The sequence below is a fragment of the Arvicanthis niloticus genome, chromosome 3 (assembly GCF_011762505.2).
Source record: "Arvicanthis niloticus isolate mArvNil1 chromosome 3, mArvNil1.pat.X, whole genome shotgun sequence".
NCBI classification, from domain to species: domain Eukaryota; kingdom Metazoa; phylum Chordata; class Mammalia; order Rodentia; family Muridae; genus Arvicanthis; species Arvicanthis niloticus.
The window spans coordinates 45,246,682-45,265,073 of record NC_047660.1 but is presented as its reverse complement, the minus strand read 5'-3'; the positions used below and the strand labels follow the sequence as shown (position 1 = coordinate 45,265,073).

At 41.8% G+C, this 18,392-nt stretch overlaps 1 protein-coding gene across 6 annotated transcripts in view; it reads right to left on the bottom strand.

The window, feature by feature from the left end:
* The window catches only part of Lrch1 (leucine rich repeats and calponin homology domain containing 1), a 181,432-nt gene that overhangs the window by 80,484 nt on the left and 82,556 nt on the right, over window positions 1-18,392 (bottom strand). For all 6 annotated transcript variants that reach the window (XM_076930728.1, XM_076930730.1, XM_076930731.1 and 3 more), the window contains exon 2: window positions 13,864-14,008. In XM_076930728.1, coding sequence (XP_076786843.1) covers window positions 13,864-14,008 — 145 coding nt within the window. The remainder of the gene's footprint in view (window positions 1-13,863; window positions 14,009-18,392) is intronic.

Here is an 18,392-nt window from a genome sequence, read left to right as displayed (position 1 = left end):
TTATATTTAGAACAAGCCTTAATCAGCATTAGAGCTGGGCAGATATCAACCCTCTATGGCTATTAATATCTACTTCCCAATCAATAACCCCGAGGATATGACGTAACGTGCCCCTCCTGGGCCACTCTTACTCTGACTGGGCGACCCTCATGGATAGTTCTCAGGATTCTTTACACCCTGGTATCTTCTCTCTACCTTTTCCCTCTTTTCCTCATCCAGAGAACTGAAGCCCCACCTACCTCTCCTCTGCCCAGCTATAGGGTATAGGCATCTTTACTCAACCAATGGTTTTAAACTAAGGAGCAAGGTTACATAGCAACACTTGGTGAACAAGAAAATCTTCTTGTTCCTGAGGACAACCAACCTTGGGAGCTAAAGCATTACAATACATAGCAAAAGACCAAACCTCAACACTTTCTTCCTAAATTAAGGGATTTACAGACCAAGATGTTTCTGATGGGTTTATTTCTAGAGAGTATTATTTATATGTATTTTAACTGAAGAACTTATCAGTGTCCACTTTGAAGGCCTAAGTTAATTACTTTTTGTTAGTTTAGAGTTATTTTTCTTGAAATATTTTTTAAAAACATAGACATGTAATATTCTTTATCTGATTGCACCATCAAGGAATAATACTCTTTCCTCTCTACAAAATATAGTTGTGTGTGTGCATGTGTCTTCACTTAATAAACTGACTTAGAAATGACTTAGAAATAATTCATAGAAAATGTTTATCAAAAATTTATCTACTATGACTTTTTATTGCTGTGTAGAATGTCCACCAATTCTGGGACTACAAGGGAGGAATTGAAATCCCACCTTTGATAAAATATCATTTCTATAGATTGAAGTATGCTATTTAATCTCTCTGGTTCTGCTGGCTAAAAAAATGAACATAGTAAGATCGACCTTGATCTGGTACAATGGTTTAGCAGGTAAAGGAGCTTACTACCAATACTGATAATCTGAATTTTGATCTCCAGGACTAATAGCAAAAGAGAAAACAGATTGCAAAAAGTTGTCATCAAATCTCCACATATGCTATATGACTCACACGTGCACACATACATGTATACACATACACACACACACACACACAAATGTAAAAGATATTTTAAAAGATCTGCCTAGCATGAGCCTCTAGATGCAAAAGTACTTAGCCAAACACTAAATAAAAGTGAAGCCATCTATATCTTACTACTAATATGATTTATAAAGGAGGGTTAACAAGAGTAGATATGTGCTTGGCAACTTCAATTTATTGTCCTTAATTGCTTAAAATTTCAGCTGCTTTTAAGCACTGACTAGCAAGACATCAGAAGCAGGGCAGGGGAGACACCACTGGAGACCTAAAAGACATAAGTATTTTTTAAGTACAGAAATCATCTAAACACCCTGAGTCAAACAGGCATATGAGAAACACGTAGCACAATTAGGAAAATTTGTTTCTTTTTTTTCTTTTCTTTTTTTTTTTTTTTTTTTTTTTTTTTTTGGTTTTTCGAGACAGGGTTTCTCTGTGTAGCCCTGGCTGTCCTGGAACTCACTCTGTAGACCAGGCTGGCCTCGAACTCAGAAATCCGCCTGCCTCTGCCTCCCAAGTGCTGGGATTAATGGCGTGCGCCACCACCGCCCAATGAGAATTTTACCTTAGATATTTTATACTATTAAAGAGTTTATTGTACAATAATTACTGGGTTTGGTAAATAAGGCTGTCCTATTCTCTAACAGAAAAAAAAAAGAATAAAATATGAGTCTATGTTTCAATCAGTGAAGACATATACAAGCTAAAAATAAATATAATCGAAGACCTGCTGAGGAGAGCCAAACTGGGCTCTGACCCCAGCCAAGTCCTGTCTCTAGTCCAGACAGTCAGGACTGGGGCATACTCCCACCAGTGAGCTTCTCCCTGCAGTCATCCACCCATTCTTTAGCAAACCATGAACCAACCCTAGGATATACTTTTAGGTCTTCAGATGGTCATAGGAACATTGATGTGAAATGATTTAACCTCTACAGAATTGATAAGAAAACACCTCAGGGCTGAAGAGTCACAGGGCTGGTTTCAGTGTGGCCACACCAGGTTCCGGCTCTGCAGCTCCCAGCAGAGAGACAGCATAAGCATCTGGAATGACTGCTGGAGTATTACTGTCTGTTCTGGGCACCTGATCTGCAGGAAGCAGCAGTTGCTTTAGCCAGGAAGTTTCCTTTTTTTTTTTTTTTTTCTTTTTTTTTTTTTGGACAGGATACCTCAGCTGAGATTTTGATTCTTTGGTGTGAAATCTGCTCTCCTTCCCTTAAAGCATCATTGCCCGGCTTCTGTTTTGCTTACGTACAACACCTGCTAGTTTTCATATGCACAGGGCAGTGAACAATATCCATAGAGGATCAATTCATTCTCCTGCTTCCTTCTTCCTGAAAAGCCCGCCCGCCCCCGGCAAAGCATCTCACACTCGCCTTCCCTTAATGACTGAGTACTTCCCGCCATCACCGCACTCCTACCCACAGGCCCTTCCTTCCCACAGGAATGTGTGACAACTACAAAAGCTGCCTTTGAGTTACCTCATGATAGTATTGGTGCACTTTAATTTTATGCTATGAAGCTAAAATCAAATAGACACTACCTTCATGCTTCATTGTAGAACAAAAGAAATATGTTACATAAATTCTTCAATCTGAAAGTTTATTTATACTTAGTAGTGCTGGGAATTGAACCCAGAGTCTCACGAGTTCTACTATTCTGCACTAACCGCAGCCCAAAGAAAGGATTTAGTTGCAGTTCAATGAACCCGATCTGGGAGCCCAAGTTTAAACCACACTTTGAAAGCAATTGTAATAACCACAGCCTGGCCGTTACTGTCATTTGCAATCTTAAAATGCCTTAAGACTAGAAATACACATGATTATTTCAATTAAGACTTGAACTGGGTTCTTGAAAACTATGCCAATTAATTCCCTGCCCACACATGTAAAAGGTATGTTTGGAGCAGGTTAGGGATTCGGTTTGAACGAACTACATCAGTCAGGCCCCCAGAGTGAACCTTCAAAGGCACTGCCACAGCTTTGAGCCCAATTCGGCAGTAGCTGCTGCAGGGCCTTTCAGCTGTGCATGCCTGTGCCATATTTGGGGACTGCAACTGTACTGGTTTCCCACAATAACAGTCCATCAGTCTCCTCTTGAGTATAAATAACTCACTGCTTAAAATATTCCATATGTTTACACCCCAACTGGGTAGCAACCACTGCTAAAAAATAACCACAGTTTGATGAGATAACGGCCTCGACCTCAGATAATTTCTCTCCTTGTGACTACGCTCTTTAAGTTCAAAGCGCATGGTAGTCACTGAAAAAAACCTACTGCTTGAAATCTGCTTCATTTAAAATGAAAACAAACGCTTAAAAATCAAGGGGGGGGGGGGTCCTTCAAGAAAAACTCAGTATCGTCGAGAATGTTAATTTATCAAATACAAAATTTATCAAATAAAAAAACCAACAACATAGATTTGGGGTTATACTGTTGTATGTGTTGCAGGGTTCGTGTGTGTGTGTGTGTGTGTGTGTGTGTGTGTGTGTGTGTGTACTCACTCTTGCATGCCATCTACCTTGGTTTTTATGACAGGTTCTTTCATTGGCTTCCAACTTGACAAATAATGTAGGCAGACTGGCCAGCAAATTCAATACACACCTGCTTTCTTAGTAATAGGTTCACCAAAGCTCGTGGGTCATCCCTCCAAACATTCATTCTGAAGTTTAAAGACAGCACAAGAAGCCCAGGATACACACAGTAAGGGAAAGGCACAGACTTTCCGGCAGGAAGCAATAAAATGCTGCACTGGTAGTTAATGATTGGTCCCTGCAAATGAGGGTGAAGGAAAGGGGTCAAGGTAATTCAGGTGTGATGGAGAAGAACAAAAGCATGAAGGGAAGTGAGAAAGAAGCCAAGGTACATGAGAAATGGCCTCAGTCTTGGCTACTTTTCCATGGCTGTGGTAAAACACCACAACCAAGGCAACACAGAGCAGGACTCCTTTGGTTTATGGTTCCAGAGGTATAATGGTCTATGATGTCAGAGGGGAAGCAACAGGCTGAACCACAAGCAGGAAACAAAGAGAGAGCTAACTGGGAATTGTCTGTGGCTCCTGAAACCTCAAAGCCTGCTTCCCCCTCCCCCACCCCCACCACCCCCACAGTGACACACCTCCTCCAGCAAGGCCACACCCCTAAGCCCTCCCAAACAACCTTGGGAACTGGGAACCAAGTATTTAAACACAGGAGTCTACAGAGCCATCCTTGTTCAAACCTCTACACTTCGTTTAGCCCATGCTACATTCTGAGGTGTAAATGTGATATCCAAGAGGACCCAGATGGCAGGCAGTGAAGGAAGCAAGGAATGATGTTCAAAGGTGCCAAACAGATAGAGAATTAACTCGGAACTTGTGAGACAGGAGGTCTTAGAGGAAGCTTTAGGGACCAAAGCTTTGGGAAACTCCAACTTTAAATAAGTATAAAAAGAGAGAGAAGATTCAGCCTTGGGAGCAGAAAAGAGGAAGAGGCAGGAAAGTACTTTCCTAGGGTGATCAAGGAAGGAAAACATAGCTGGCATCATTGCCAAACAGAATCGCATTATTTCCCACACCTCCTGAGTTCTTTTTCTGCTCATGAGCCATGGGAAGTCCCTAGAAACTACAAGTGCATTTCTGCTTCATCCCCATCAGGACCAGGCAGCATCACTCTGACCTACAATCAACTAGACTCTACCTTAACTGTGAAAGTGCTTTTCTATAGGGTATAATCTGCAGAGCCTTCCTAATGAGGCTTCTGAAGATCTAAGTATAAAAGTTTGGTGACTCCCAGGGAATAAAGAAGAGAAACTTCCTTTAGACAGTAATAAAGGATTCCTGGCTAGTCCTATGGATTCTGTAAGTTCACTGCTACCAAACACTCAAGGGTCACCACAGGGAAGATAAGCTATTTTCCAGGGTACATTCTGGCTAAGGGCACAGTGGTCTCATGGAAGACATCATCTACAGAGGGGAGAGTGCTCCTAAGCAGTTGCCTGGACTCCCTGTAGGGCTGTCATTCAACTTACTGACCAACTCAAAGCAAATGAACTCTCAAAGCACACAGGTCATTCTCTGGTTCTTCTCCACCACCTGCAGGCACGGGGCCCCTCACATTCCTCAAAACACTTGATCTGGAAGCAAAAGAATTCATAACCTCCAGGAAATATTTCCCCATCTACAGTCCTCTTCAGTGAGCTCACTGCTGTACAGCTCTTTCACATAACGACAGAAACCTGAATCAGTGCCATTAATATAGGCATCACCAGCCCATAGGCTAAGGACCCAAGAGGAAACAAGGCAGGAGGAGGAAGCCCATTAGCACAGGCATCCTCTCCAGCTGCTTCCTGCTTCCGGGCTGCTAGGAGGAGAGCAACACTGCTCTGCCACTCCCTCAGGAGCAGGGTCCATGCAAGCTTCTAAAACCCACAGCCAAAACAAAGCTTTCCACCCTCAGGATGTTTTGCTCAGTTATTTAATCACAGCAAATAAAGTCTCAATAACACACCAGCTACAAACACAAAACGCAAACACAAAGGAAGAGATACGAATGACTATTAAATTTGGGGTTGACAACCTTTTTTACATATATGCATTATTATATGTATGTATTATTTCTTCCCAGAAAATACTCATGAATTACTCATGGAATTAATTGCACAGGCTAGAAGGAAAATCTTGAACAATCTAACAAATCTACAAACAGGAAACATAGCTTGAAACAATGAATCAAATTCAAAATATATCTTTTAAAGTTACCTTAAAACAACTCTATAAAATTTAACCCTTGCTGGTCAGAATAATCCTGAAAAGCAGAAACAATTTAAGGGTGATTTTAAAAACAAACAAACAAACAGAAAATCAACAGTGTATACTATGGTTTGGACAACTGACCCCAAAAGTCATGTGTTAAAGGCTTAGGCACCTGAGTGCCTTCTTAGGACAGAAGTTATGGGTCTTGAGAAGGTGGGTGGTCTGGAAGAGGGCCCCATTTTGTCAGTTTCTTTGCTTCCTGGTTCCTGAGGTTTTTTGGTTTCTGTTTGTTTTCTTGCCACATGCTTTGGTCAGGATATAGTACTCACACTGAAGACTCACATTGATACAGCTACCCAATCTCATCCTGAAGCTTCAATTACTGTAAGTCACAACTGCTTTACGTTAATTTTTTAACAGTTTGCTGTAATACCAGAAACTAAAATAAAATCTCATATATATATGTGTGTATATATATACATATATGTATATATGTATATGTATACACATATATATGTGTGTGTATATATACATATATATGTATATGTGTGTGTGTATATATATATATATATATATTCCACCCAAGCCTCTATGTACTAAGATACCTATGCCTTAAAAACTTCTACAAGGAAAAGAAAAGAAAAGAAAGGGAAAGGGAAAAGGGAAAGGAAAGGAAAGCCAGGCACGGTGGCATAAGACTACAACTCAGAACTGGGGCCACTGAGACAGAGACTTGCAGGTTTATCCAAAGCTCCAAAGCTTTAAAAAAAAAAAAAAAAGAATAAATCTGTAGGCAAAATAGAATGAAGGAAACATGATAGATAGACCAGAAATGAGTAAACTAGAAAATAAGAATCAACAATAACAAAACCAAAAGCTAGTTGAGAGGTATACACACACACACACACACACACACACACACACACACACACACCACCCACTCCTTATCTTTAATTAAAAATAACAATAACTCTGGGGACTGGCTTGGTCATGCATACTGTTAATCCCAGCATTCAGGAGGCGGAGGTAGACATATCTCTGTGAGTTTGAAGTTTGAAGCAAGCCTGGTCTGAAGTTCTAAGACAGCCCTGGCCACAGAGTGAGACCCTATCTCAAAAACAAACTTTAAAAAAAAAAAAGTGTAAGGAAAAGAATGTAGAAATTTACAGTTTGAAGAATACAAGGAGGAACCATAGCAACCTTCAAATACAAAGGTGTCTTCTTGTTTCCACACTTGGGCTGTCCCTGAAAACCTCCCTCACAATCACTTTCAGGTTCATGAACTGGTTCTACAGTGCAAGGAATGCAGGGGAGACGGCACTCAGCAAGATACCAAGGTCAAAGCGCTCAGTCATCTACAAAATGCCAGAGCGGTAGACCCACTCTTTCCTGACACTCAGTGACTTAGGAAAAAAGCCCCCTTCTGCCTCACACCTGCTACGAAGGCTGCCCAGGGGCTCACTTAGTGTTGTCGGGACTAAATGGTGCTGGTGAAGACGAGGACAATGATTGTTCCACAGACCTCAAATTTATTAATATATATATATACACACATACATACACGCACATACACACACACATATATGTGTATGTCTGTGTATGTGTATATACATATATATACATATATAAAATGTATATATAAAATATGTATATAATATATACACACACGTATATAATATATATATACATATATGTAAATACATACATATATGTGTACATGTATATATGTATGTTTTTTCTCCAATCTCTCCTCTCATACATTCACTATTTTTAACACTATTTTCAACACTATTTTTATAAGACAGTACATTAACTGCAGGAGCTTTACAGGAAACGTAATGAGTTGATTATTGATAGAATGGCAATGTTTCACAGGACTTTTCCTGGTCTAGTTAGAAAAATAAACACAATTTGGAGCTTGCTCATTTGGAACCTCAAAAAAAAAAAAAAAAAAACAAAAAAAACTCATTGAGAATTACCACATGTGAAGAGAAATGCCTGCAGTGAATTCCGAATTCACCTCATTTCCAGAAAGCTACTCTAGGGCACAAAGATCTTCACATCCCTGTAAAGATCAGAAACAGAACAGGAAACAAAGCCAGAGAACTCAGACTTCGTTCTGCTGAGAGCATAATGTCGCTTTTGTGTTTCAGCTTTTTTTTTCTCCCAATACAAACAGTGAGCTAAAGCATCTGTGATCAGGTGTGTACGATGGAAAAACCCTCCTCGGAAGTCTTGCCAAGTATGGGCTACGCTAAAAGGAATGGAATTTGATAAGAAACATCCCATTATTAGTTTACTTGTATTTAGTAGCCCTGCCAGCACAAAACAAAGAGGCGTAAATTTATGAATACTTTATACACAACAATTTACAAACACACCCAGAAGTTTAGGGCCCACTGACTATATGTTCAACCATATGAACAAATGCCTGGAAACCTTAGAAAACCCAAGGCTTAAGACTATGTAGACAGTTGTGCTATGTAGCCTGGATGTCCCAATGGCCTCTTTCACCTCTATGGTTCCATGGAAAGTGTTTTCAGATTTTAAAATGAATATTACCGAATCCCAATCTGGTTTCACTGTGTTTTGGTGTCTCTGTGTATCTGAGATTTTATAAGATACAATGTAACTATCATACACACACATACATGTGTACATGTACACACATGCACGTATACACACACAGGTACATAAGCACACACACACACACAAATACTCAAGCAAACACACACACACCAATGCTCTCGTTTTCCTTTTGAATAGAGCTTCATAAAAAGGAGATTTAAGTTTGTACTAATTGAAACAAAACTCCAAGTTCAGAAAAACAGTATCGATTTTCCAATTTTCTAGAGAGATGATACACTGTTTTACCACAGATGGCTTCTTTAGAAATGACAGCATGAGGCAAGAAAACAATGAAAATTAATTTTTGCTTCTCAACAACAACAACAACAAAATGAAACAACTGTGTTTTCTAAAGCTGCCCTGCTGGCCCAGGGTCCCTCAAATGAGAAAGCGATTGTCCAGAGGATTAAAGATTCTGAGAATGAGCCTCAGAAGAATGTGGGGATACGGGTTGTATGACCATCAGGAAGTTGGCTCCTTTTGCACATTGTTTAGCAGCCAAAAGGGATACCAGGCAGCAGAGATGGCAGCCAACATACATTCCTTTTGCAGTGTGATAACATCTTGTGGACCAGACAACCCCTCTATACAGGCAACAGCTCCAAACCGACACCAGCTAAGCTGATGGAACACAGGGTTTCTGAGGAGCAATTCAGGTCCAGCTGGGTGTGTTTCCTCTGAGAATAGGAAACCCACTCTCCCTCGTGCTGGAAGCAGTCTGATTAAATGCTATGAGAAGTCCACACCTCTGTTCTCTGAAATGAGCCTGCTACGCCAAAGTCTCCATTCTAAGATGCACACACAGTCCTGACTGCTGCCAAGTCCCCCGCTCCTCTGGGCTATTCTAGTTTCCTATGGTTCTCTAACACCTTTCCAACTGTTTCAAATAGATTTTAGGCTTGCCCGTATGGTGTCGGTTCTAAGCGTTTGTTGCTATACAGTAACAGGCTTGCTGAATCAGTTTTATTGTTCTTGGCCACATTTCTTGGACAAAGACATTTTCTAACAGGAAGACACAGGGGGCGCATTCACTAAACTAACATAACCTTTGGTTGTGAACAGCAAAAAGCAAAGATGAAAAAGACTCCGTGCTTCAAACACAGGCTACATAAACAGCAATAAATCAGTCTTTTCCACAAATGTTACATTTCCATCATGTGAGAAAATTCGGAGAACAGTTTCATGTTTCTGACTGCAGTTTGTGGTAAAGATGTTCTCATGTGTGAATTAATCCTGCTGCTTGAGAGCATGCAAGGGTCCTTGGCACAAAACAGCCATTTGAAAATTGCAGATCACAGGAAGAAGAGACTATACCAGCCAAGAACCTGGCTAAGCAGCTGTAACATTTCCCTGTTCTTCCTCTTCTTCCTCATCCTCCTCTTTCTCCCTCCTTCTCCTTCATCACCACCACCACCATCATCATCATCATCATCATCACTACCACCATCACCATGACCATAACTGTTCTCAAATATTTATGGTTGTTTACACTGCTATAATGTACAGTGTTTCTCAGGGGATGAAACCAACTTCGAACATTTCCCATAAATTCAAAGTATCTTTATATGGGATCTTTTCTATTTTAGAATGTACAAAATTAGCAATTCCTGCTTAGAATTTATTAAGAAAAGGGGAAATTTTAAAAACTGTAAGAACGGGGCTGGCACTGTGGCTCTGTGACAGAGGACAAGCCTTCCAAGTACAGTGCCCTGAGGTTGATCCCCACTGCCCCAGAAACAAAACAAAACATAAAATGAAACAACATGAGTGCTTTATGTTAAGTACAGGAACAAGATCTGGAAAGATGGTTTATCTGTACTACTTTACCTAAAAGGCCTTTCTTCCTAATTAATAGGAGAGGTAGAAAGAAGGAAAGGGGGGTGAGGGGAGAGAACAAGAACCAAGCACCACAGAAAAGAAAATGTTGTATTTGCTTATAAAAGGAGAGAACTCAGGGCAGGCAAAAGGCTCAGCCTGCACACCTAAATTCAATCCCGAGAACACATATGTCAAAGGAGAAAACGGACTCCCAAGCTGTTCGACACATAACAGCCAACTAAATGAAGATTTAAATCCAATAACTCCGTATTCGTTAAAGCTGTCGCCCAAGCATGACCTCCTAAGCCTCTCCTGTTACCAGCTTGCAGCCAACTGGAGTCAGGGCTAGTCTGAGTTAGGAAGTTGTCACACAGAAGACACAAGGTTGTGATGTTACTCAACCACATGGTCTAGACAAGGTTACAGATTTGCAAGTAAACAAATGTACGAAGTCACCTACTGTTTCAAAAACAAACACAACAAAAACAAACAACAAACAAATCTCAGGCAAGAGCAGTGATTCATTCTACCAAAATCATTCCCAAGCCTAGAAATAACTAAAGCTCAAGAGACAGGCAAGTCCTGTTCCTAAATCTATTAGTCAAGTGGGACCTTAAGGACTCTAATTGAATAACAATATAACACTCAAAACCTCCTGCATCATCATTTCATATTTACATATTCATGTATGGGGCATCAAAAGTGTCACTTGTTTTTGTCACCCTGACACAAAGTAGAGTCACCTAGGAAGAGTAACCTTCACCTGAGGAATTACCAACATGAGACTGACCTGTGGGCAAGTCCCTTGGGGCATTTCCCTAGTTGATAATAGATAAGGAAGGGCCCTGCCCACTGTGGGTGGTGCCACCCCTAGGCAAGTGGTCCTAGATTGTGTAAGAAAGCAGGCTGAGCAAGCCAGGGTAAGCAAGTCAATGTGCAGCACCCTTGCATGGTCTCTGCATCAGGTCTTGCCTTGAGCTTCAGACCTGATGCCCCTCGATGATGAACTGTAAGCTGTAAGCCAAATAAACCCTTCCCTCCCTGAGTGCCTTGGTCAGAATGGTTTATCACAGAAAACCGGGAAGTTAGTATGTTGGGTTCTCAAAATGATTTGTGGGGTAAAGACACCTGCAACCAAGCCTTGGGACCCGAGTTCGATCCCCAGGACCCACAAAGATAAATGAAAGAACTGACTGCTGTAAGTTGCCCTCTGGCCTGCACACACATGCCATGGTGCACAGGACCTACCACACACAAAAGAAATTTAAAATATAATGCAATAGAAGAGGAGGAGGAAGAAGAGGAAGAAGAAGCAAAAGCTGCAGCAATAGCAGTACTAGCAGTAACGCCTGGCCTTTTAAAAAAACTTAGAGGCTAATCATAACATGTTTTATACTCCCTCATATAAAGCTTCTGGGCGGTAAGAGACAGACTCTTTCTTTTTTTTCCTTATAGCACATTCCTTCAAAGACCACATGTTTGGTGCAAGAAAGTAAGTCTCAGCCATATTAATATTCACAGTAGGAAATGTGGAAAAAGAAAAACAGACAAAATATAAAAGCTGCAAATACAGTTGTGAGATGAGACACCATGGTGAGATTAAGCCACAAGTCCAATTAGGAGCCTCTGCACTTCTTTCTCCATCCCTCATGCAGAAATTCACCAGAGAACGCCCACTGCGTTAGTCTGTGCCCGTCACCAACAGTTTTTCTCAGTCTTTTTTTTTAAGTTTTTAATTTTTTAAAAAAAATGTTATATGTATGTGTGATTTGTTTGCATGCATTTCTGTATACTCCTTGCATCCTTGGTACCAGAAGAGGGCATCGGATCCCCAGAACTGCAGTTACAGACAGCTGTGAGCCCCTTCAGTGAGTGACAGTTATTGAACCTTGGTCCTCTGGAAAAGCAACCAGTGATCTTAACTGCAGAGCCATCTCTCCAGTCCCTCTCCTGTCTTAAAAAATTCTGAGGCGCAGACTTGATTATAATCTTTCTACTTATCTGAGGACAGCAATATTTCACTCTCAATGGGGTGCAACCTACAATTGCTCAGAACACACTCAACGTTGGTATGTTTAAAAACACATTTAAGATTAGATCATCAAGGTTTTTAGGATTTTATAGTCAACTATGCCCTAAAGTTCTTGGTGCACATGGACTTAACATGAAGTTGTGTTACATTAATTTACTTATTATTACTAGCTGACTATTAGGATAAAAATGTTATAGCAGGACAGAACTGGGTAAACAGAAGAAGTAAACAGAAGAGTTGCATCAGCTTCGGCAACAATCACCCTTCCTGAATAAATCTCTTGAGAAGCTGGGGAACCAGAATCTACAGACACTGCTGTGGGGGTTTCCAGACAAGTCCTGGGGAGCAAGCTTTCTGCTACAGCTAAAGCTGGACGGACAAACCAGAAACCTGTGGAACTGAAAACCAGCTCAATGAACCTGCAGACTACCCTAACAGTACCCTACATTTTATTTTTAAAAATAATAATAATAATAAATTAAAGCTAATGACAACTGAGTCTAGGAATGTTTTTACCTTGAGGGGAAAATATGGATTACTAGAAACGGGTTGGAAGCCCTCTTTGTTGCTTTGGCTACAAAGCAGAATGCCTTTCAAACAAAAGTGAAACCAAAAAAAAAAAAAACAAAAAACAAAAAAAACCAAGAAGCCCACTGGCAACATTATCTGTTATAAAGAGCTGCTGTGTCTGGCCTGCTGGGAATTCTGAGCTTTAAAATTGGGTGTATTTGTTATGCAGCACAAGCCTTGCTGACTGGGTCCTACCCCTTACACACCAATGTGAGAAAGGACTCAGGCTGGAACCTGGGAGCTTGTTTCCATCCAGGTACGGGGAATAGCACACTGCACCCTCTCTCCCGAAGGAGCCAGAGCAGCCAGCTGCAAAATCTAAACCCAAGGATTAAAACAATCAGTTTTCTTCAAAGTCTAGAGCTAGTGTGCAACATTACCGTGTAGACTATCCAGTGTAGACACTGGCTTAATTCACTGTGGATTAAGAAGGCAAACTCTGTCTTGCCTAGGGAGCTCAATGTCCTCCACACTTGCTTTTCTTCCCCCCACCCCCACCCCCCACTTTCACCCTGGCTGTCCTGGAACTCACAATGTAGACCAGACTGATCCTAAACTCAGAGATGACCTGCCTCTGCCTCCTAAGTGCTGGTGTCAAAGATGTGTGACACTTTCTCTTAAAGTGACCAAACTCACAAAGAATGGCTATCTCCCCTTCCTCTAGAAACGCCTTGACTATCATTCTTGTTCACTTTCTTCTCCCCTCTTCCTTCAAAGGCTACATGAATTCTTGAAGACTACATCCTAGCATCCATCGGACAGGACACAGTGATGCTACACAAGTCATTTCAGAACCCTGCTCTGTTGACATCTGGGGACACCCAGCACCAGAGTGACACTAAGGACTCTGTAAATCTAGGACAAAGAATCCTAGAGATTCTTAATGACCTCTAGGATTTACTTGCAGGTGTGATCAAGAATTGCAAAGATGGTAGACAGGAACACAGGAGGGTTTTGTGTTGTTCACGGAAGGAAAGTGATCACAAGTTTTCACATTAAACCTACCTCAAGTTTAGGTGGGTCAACATCTGCAAATTAACAATGGCCTCCGGAATGACTCTGATACAGTTGTGATACAGGTTGAGGATTTCCAGTGATACGAATTGGCACAGCTCCATTGGCACTTCCACCAGTCTGTTTTTAGATAGATCTATGGAAAAAAGGAAGGAACACTGTCAGCACATCACCAACATCCCGATGCATCCCCGATGCTGTCGGTACATCACCAGCATCCTGATGCCATCCCCGATGCTGTCGGCACATCACCAGCATCCTGATGCCATCCCCGATGCTGTCGGCACATCACCAGCATCCCAATGCATCCCCGATGCTGTCGGCACATCACCAGCATCCCAATGCATCCCCGATGCTGTCGGCACATCACCAACATCCTGATGCCATCCCCGATGCTGTCGGCACATCACCAGCATCCTGATGCCATCCCCGATGCTGTCGGCACATCACCAGCATCCTGATGCCATCCCCGATGCTGTCGGCACATCACCAGCATCCCAATGCATCCCCGATGCTGTCGGCACATCACCAGCATCCCAATGCATCCCCGATGCTGTCGGCACATCACCAACATCCTGATGCCATCCCCGATGCTGTCGGCACATCACCAGCATCCCGATGCCATCCCTGATGCTGTCGGCACATCACCAGCATCCCGATGCCATCCCTGATGCTGTCGGCACATCACCAACATCCCAATGCATCCCCGATGCTGTCGGCACATCACCAGCATCCTGATGCCATCCCCGATGCTGTCGGTACATCACCAGCATCCTGATGCCATCCCCGATGCTGTCGGCACATCACCAGCATCCCAATGCATCCCCGATGCTGTCGGCACATCACCAGCATTCTCGATGCCTTGTTCCTGATTCCAATGCTAGGATCTAAACTTGATCAACATCAATGTCTCTATACCTCTATTGTGATTTCTATTTATTGGACAGATTCAGAAGCACACACATAAGGGAAACAAAGATGCTAGTGAGACTTGGGGTCTCTGATTTGTAAATCTGGCTACATAAAAGGATCTTTTCACCTATTCTGAAATTATCTTAGGCAAGAATATAACTCTTTTTCACATATACAAATACCATAACTATCCACTCTGATTTACATTCATTATGTACACTGACTTTCCGATTAGAGTCTGCTTCTAATAGATACAATATATATATATATGTATATATATATATATAATCTTTTATATCTTCTACAAATATATAATCAGCATTTAAAAAACTTTTTTATTTACCAGAAAACTTACAATGTACAAGACCAAGACAAACCAGCTGTGTTTGTTAAGAGCCAATGTGTGTTTGCCGATTACCAGTAAACGTGGACCCCACAGCCAAGTGCACAGAGGCATGTGGAGTGATTGGAACACAGAGCATCCCCAAACCAAAATGAGGAGATATCCTTAATGGATAAATGTGGGAAAGGCAGACATGCTGCCAAATACAGAAGGAAACAGACACTACAACTGTGAGAAGTGAAGGTCAGACAGTTACCTGGGGGATAAACCAGGAAGTTTATGCTCACGAACTTAAAACTTCCCAGACAGCTTGGAGGAAAATTTGACCCATGAACATAAAACATATGACAAAACAAGTAACTATCGCCCTCCACCCCGAAACCCATGAGAGGGAATGAGGGACAGCAGCCATTCCATTCACTAGCCAAAGACTCTTCCTATATAAAGATAAGGAGATGCTACTGTCAGCAGCACTGGTGCTGGGGATGTGGCCTGAAGAGACTCAGCCATGTGTGAAGTCCTGGGTTCAGTCTGCAGCCCCACCACCAAAAATGGGGAGACAGCACACACAGAAGGGCAAGCCAAGGGCTCCTGAGCATAAAGCAACCCCACACTGTTTCAACTAAAGTAACACAAACTGTAACTGCATGAATGGTCTTTGTTTACCTTTCATACTAGTGAATATCAAACAGTCTGATAGAGACGCTACTGCAATGACGACATGGTCAGTAAAAGGCGTTTAGTGGTGACATTTTAACAGAATCCAACATAATAGAAATGAGGCCAAGGAGAAACTGAGGCAGAGATCAAACAACACGAAGTTTCAGTTATTTAGAATGAGTAAAACTGAGAAGGGTTTTACAGCTTGGAGTTCCAGTTCCTATTAGGAATGATGTATAGCTAGTCAGATGGCTCAATGTGTAAAGGCACTCCCCACCAGGCTTCACAGCCTGAGTTCAATGCCTGGAACCCACAGAGTTGATGGAGAGAACCGATGCCTGAACATGTGCTTCTGTCCTCCACACACATGCCATGGTGCTCGCCTCCTAAGCAATAAATACTAAAAATAAACTAAAATAAATTTGTTACAAAAAAATAAGAGGGGCTGGAGAGAGCGCTCAGTGGCTAAAAGCACTTGTTGCTCTTGCAGAGGACCTGGGTTCAGTTCCTAGATCCCATATGGAGTTCCCAACTGCCTGTAACTCCAGTTTCAAGGGATCTGGCACCCTCTTCTGGCCACCATAGGCACCAGGCTCACACTTAGTTCACATACACATATACAGACAAAAACAATAGGCATAAAATAAAAATAATTCTTTAACAAAAGACTATTGGGACCAGCAAGATGGCTTAGTAGACAACGTCTGATAGCCGAGTTCATTCTACGGGACTCATGTGGTAGAAGGAAAGAACAGACTCCTGCAAGCTCTCCTCTGACCAGCAAGCTTGAGTCATAGCATAAAGGCACACACACTTGCTACATACATACACACAATACACTTTTTTTTAAAGAAGAAGAAGGCTCAGTAAGACAGCTCAGCAAGAAAAGAGACCCTTACTGAAGGCCTGGCAACCTAGGATCCATCTCCCAAACCCAGGTAAGGGTAGAAGGTGAGATCCAACTCCACAAAGTTGTCTTTCCACTTTCACACGCATGCTACGAGCTGTGCATAACCCACTCCCTCATACGCACATGCACACACACACACACACACACACACACATCAAGAACAATGATGATGAATGCATGAGTAAAGGTGCTGCAGGAATGGCCACAGCTTTGACTCATCCCTTCACTAGCTCCTAACTTATTGAACCCATTCAAGCTATTCTGTCTTGCACATGGTTAGTCACTTCTCCTCAGCTTCATGCCTACAAGTCTGGGGCGAATCTCCTCTTTCTTCTCTCCTGAGTTCAGCTACCTGCTGGTTTACATCTCCTCACCAATACTGGAGAAGTCTCCCATGTATCTCACTGTTTCCCAGAATCCCATCTCTTCCTGCCAGTGCCCCACCTCCTATTTCCTACCTCAGCTCATTGGCTGTCAGCTTTTTTATTGACAGGTGATGCTTATAAGACAGTGTCTCTATATGGATGAGCAGCTTCTGTTTGAGAGGGTACCTGGTTTCCTCAGATGACCTGCTGACCTCACGCCTTCTTCCTGGTTTGGAATTCCACCTTTGCTATACATTGTCTTTCACTGTGTGTGTGTGGTTTTGGCTCATTTCCATCTTGGTCATTTGTTCTCTTGACTTCCCCTCGTGTTCACAAGCCTGCTTTCTCATGTTCTCCCGTTTAAAGAATATTGTACACTGGAGATGTGCTAAAAGATTTTATGTACTTCCTGTCTCCACACATACAAAGGTCAACTATGTGAGACAATACACAACCTAATTTGCCTGACCGTAGTTATTTTCATTACATATTAAATGCATACATAGACCAGATTAGATACCTGACATGTGTACATGTATGTACCCTTTAACCCAATCTTTTTACAGCTACAAATATGGGTAGTATATTTACATCCACAAATATACGTGTTATATTTTTCAGCAGAGTCTGAAATCATACAAGTTAGAAAGTAATTTAAATTTCAGTGGAGGGCTGATTCAATATTCATACTCCATTAATAAATATCATAAATAATGCTAATATTAAATTAAACCAATAAACATGACTGTAACAACAATTGCATTCCCTGTGAATACTGGAATACTCATTAGCATGAATGCAAGGACTGTCTGTGGCCGACAGGGAACACTCTCTAAGATAAACTGCCCCTGCTGGTAAACGGCCATGTATAAAACAGGGCGTGCAGCATTTGTGGTTTTATACAGTTACTTAGTTGTAAGCTATTCTGGAGAATTAAGAAACTGGTGAATGCTGCACTTTCTAGACACTGGCTCTCTGGCCAGATGGACAGGACTGGCTTCTCACTGCAGACCCCTCTGTTCCTGCAAAGACTTGAATGCATTCAGATACACACACACACACACACACACACACACACACGTGTGTGTGTGTGTGTGTGTGTGTATTCAGATAAACAATATATGTGGCTATATATGATATATCATACATACACTATTAAAATACTCAACTCTGTGTGTATAAAAGCATCTTCTGGAACATCCACATTCTCATTCTCACTACACAATGAATTTGTGCTTTGGTCCAAGACTGAAGCGACTGTCAAGTCCCAGGCAGTAAGTGTCAGGAGGAGGGGTGTGAAGCAAATTTCCTTTCCTGAAATTTTAGGACC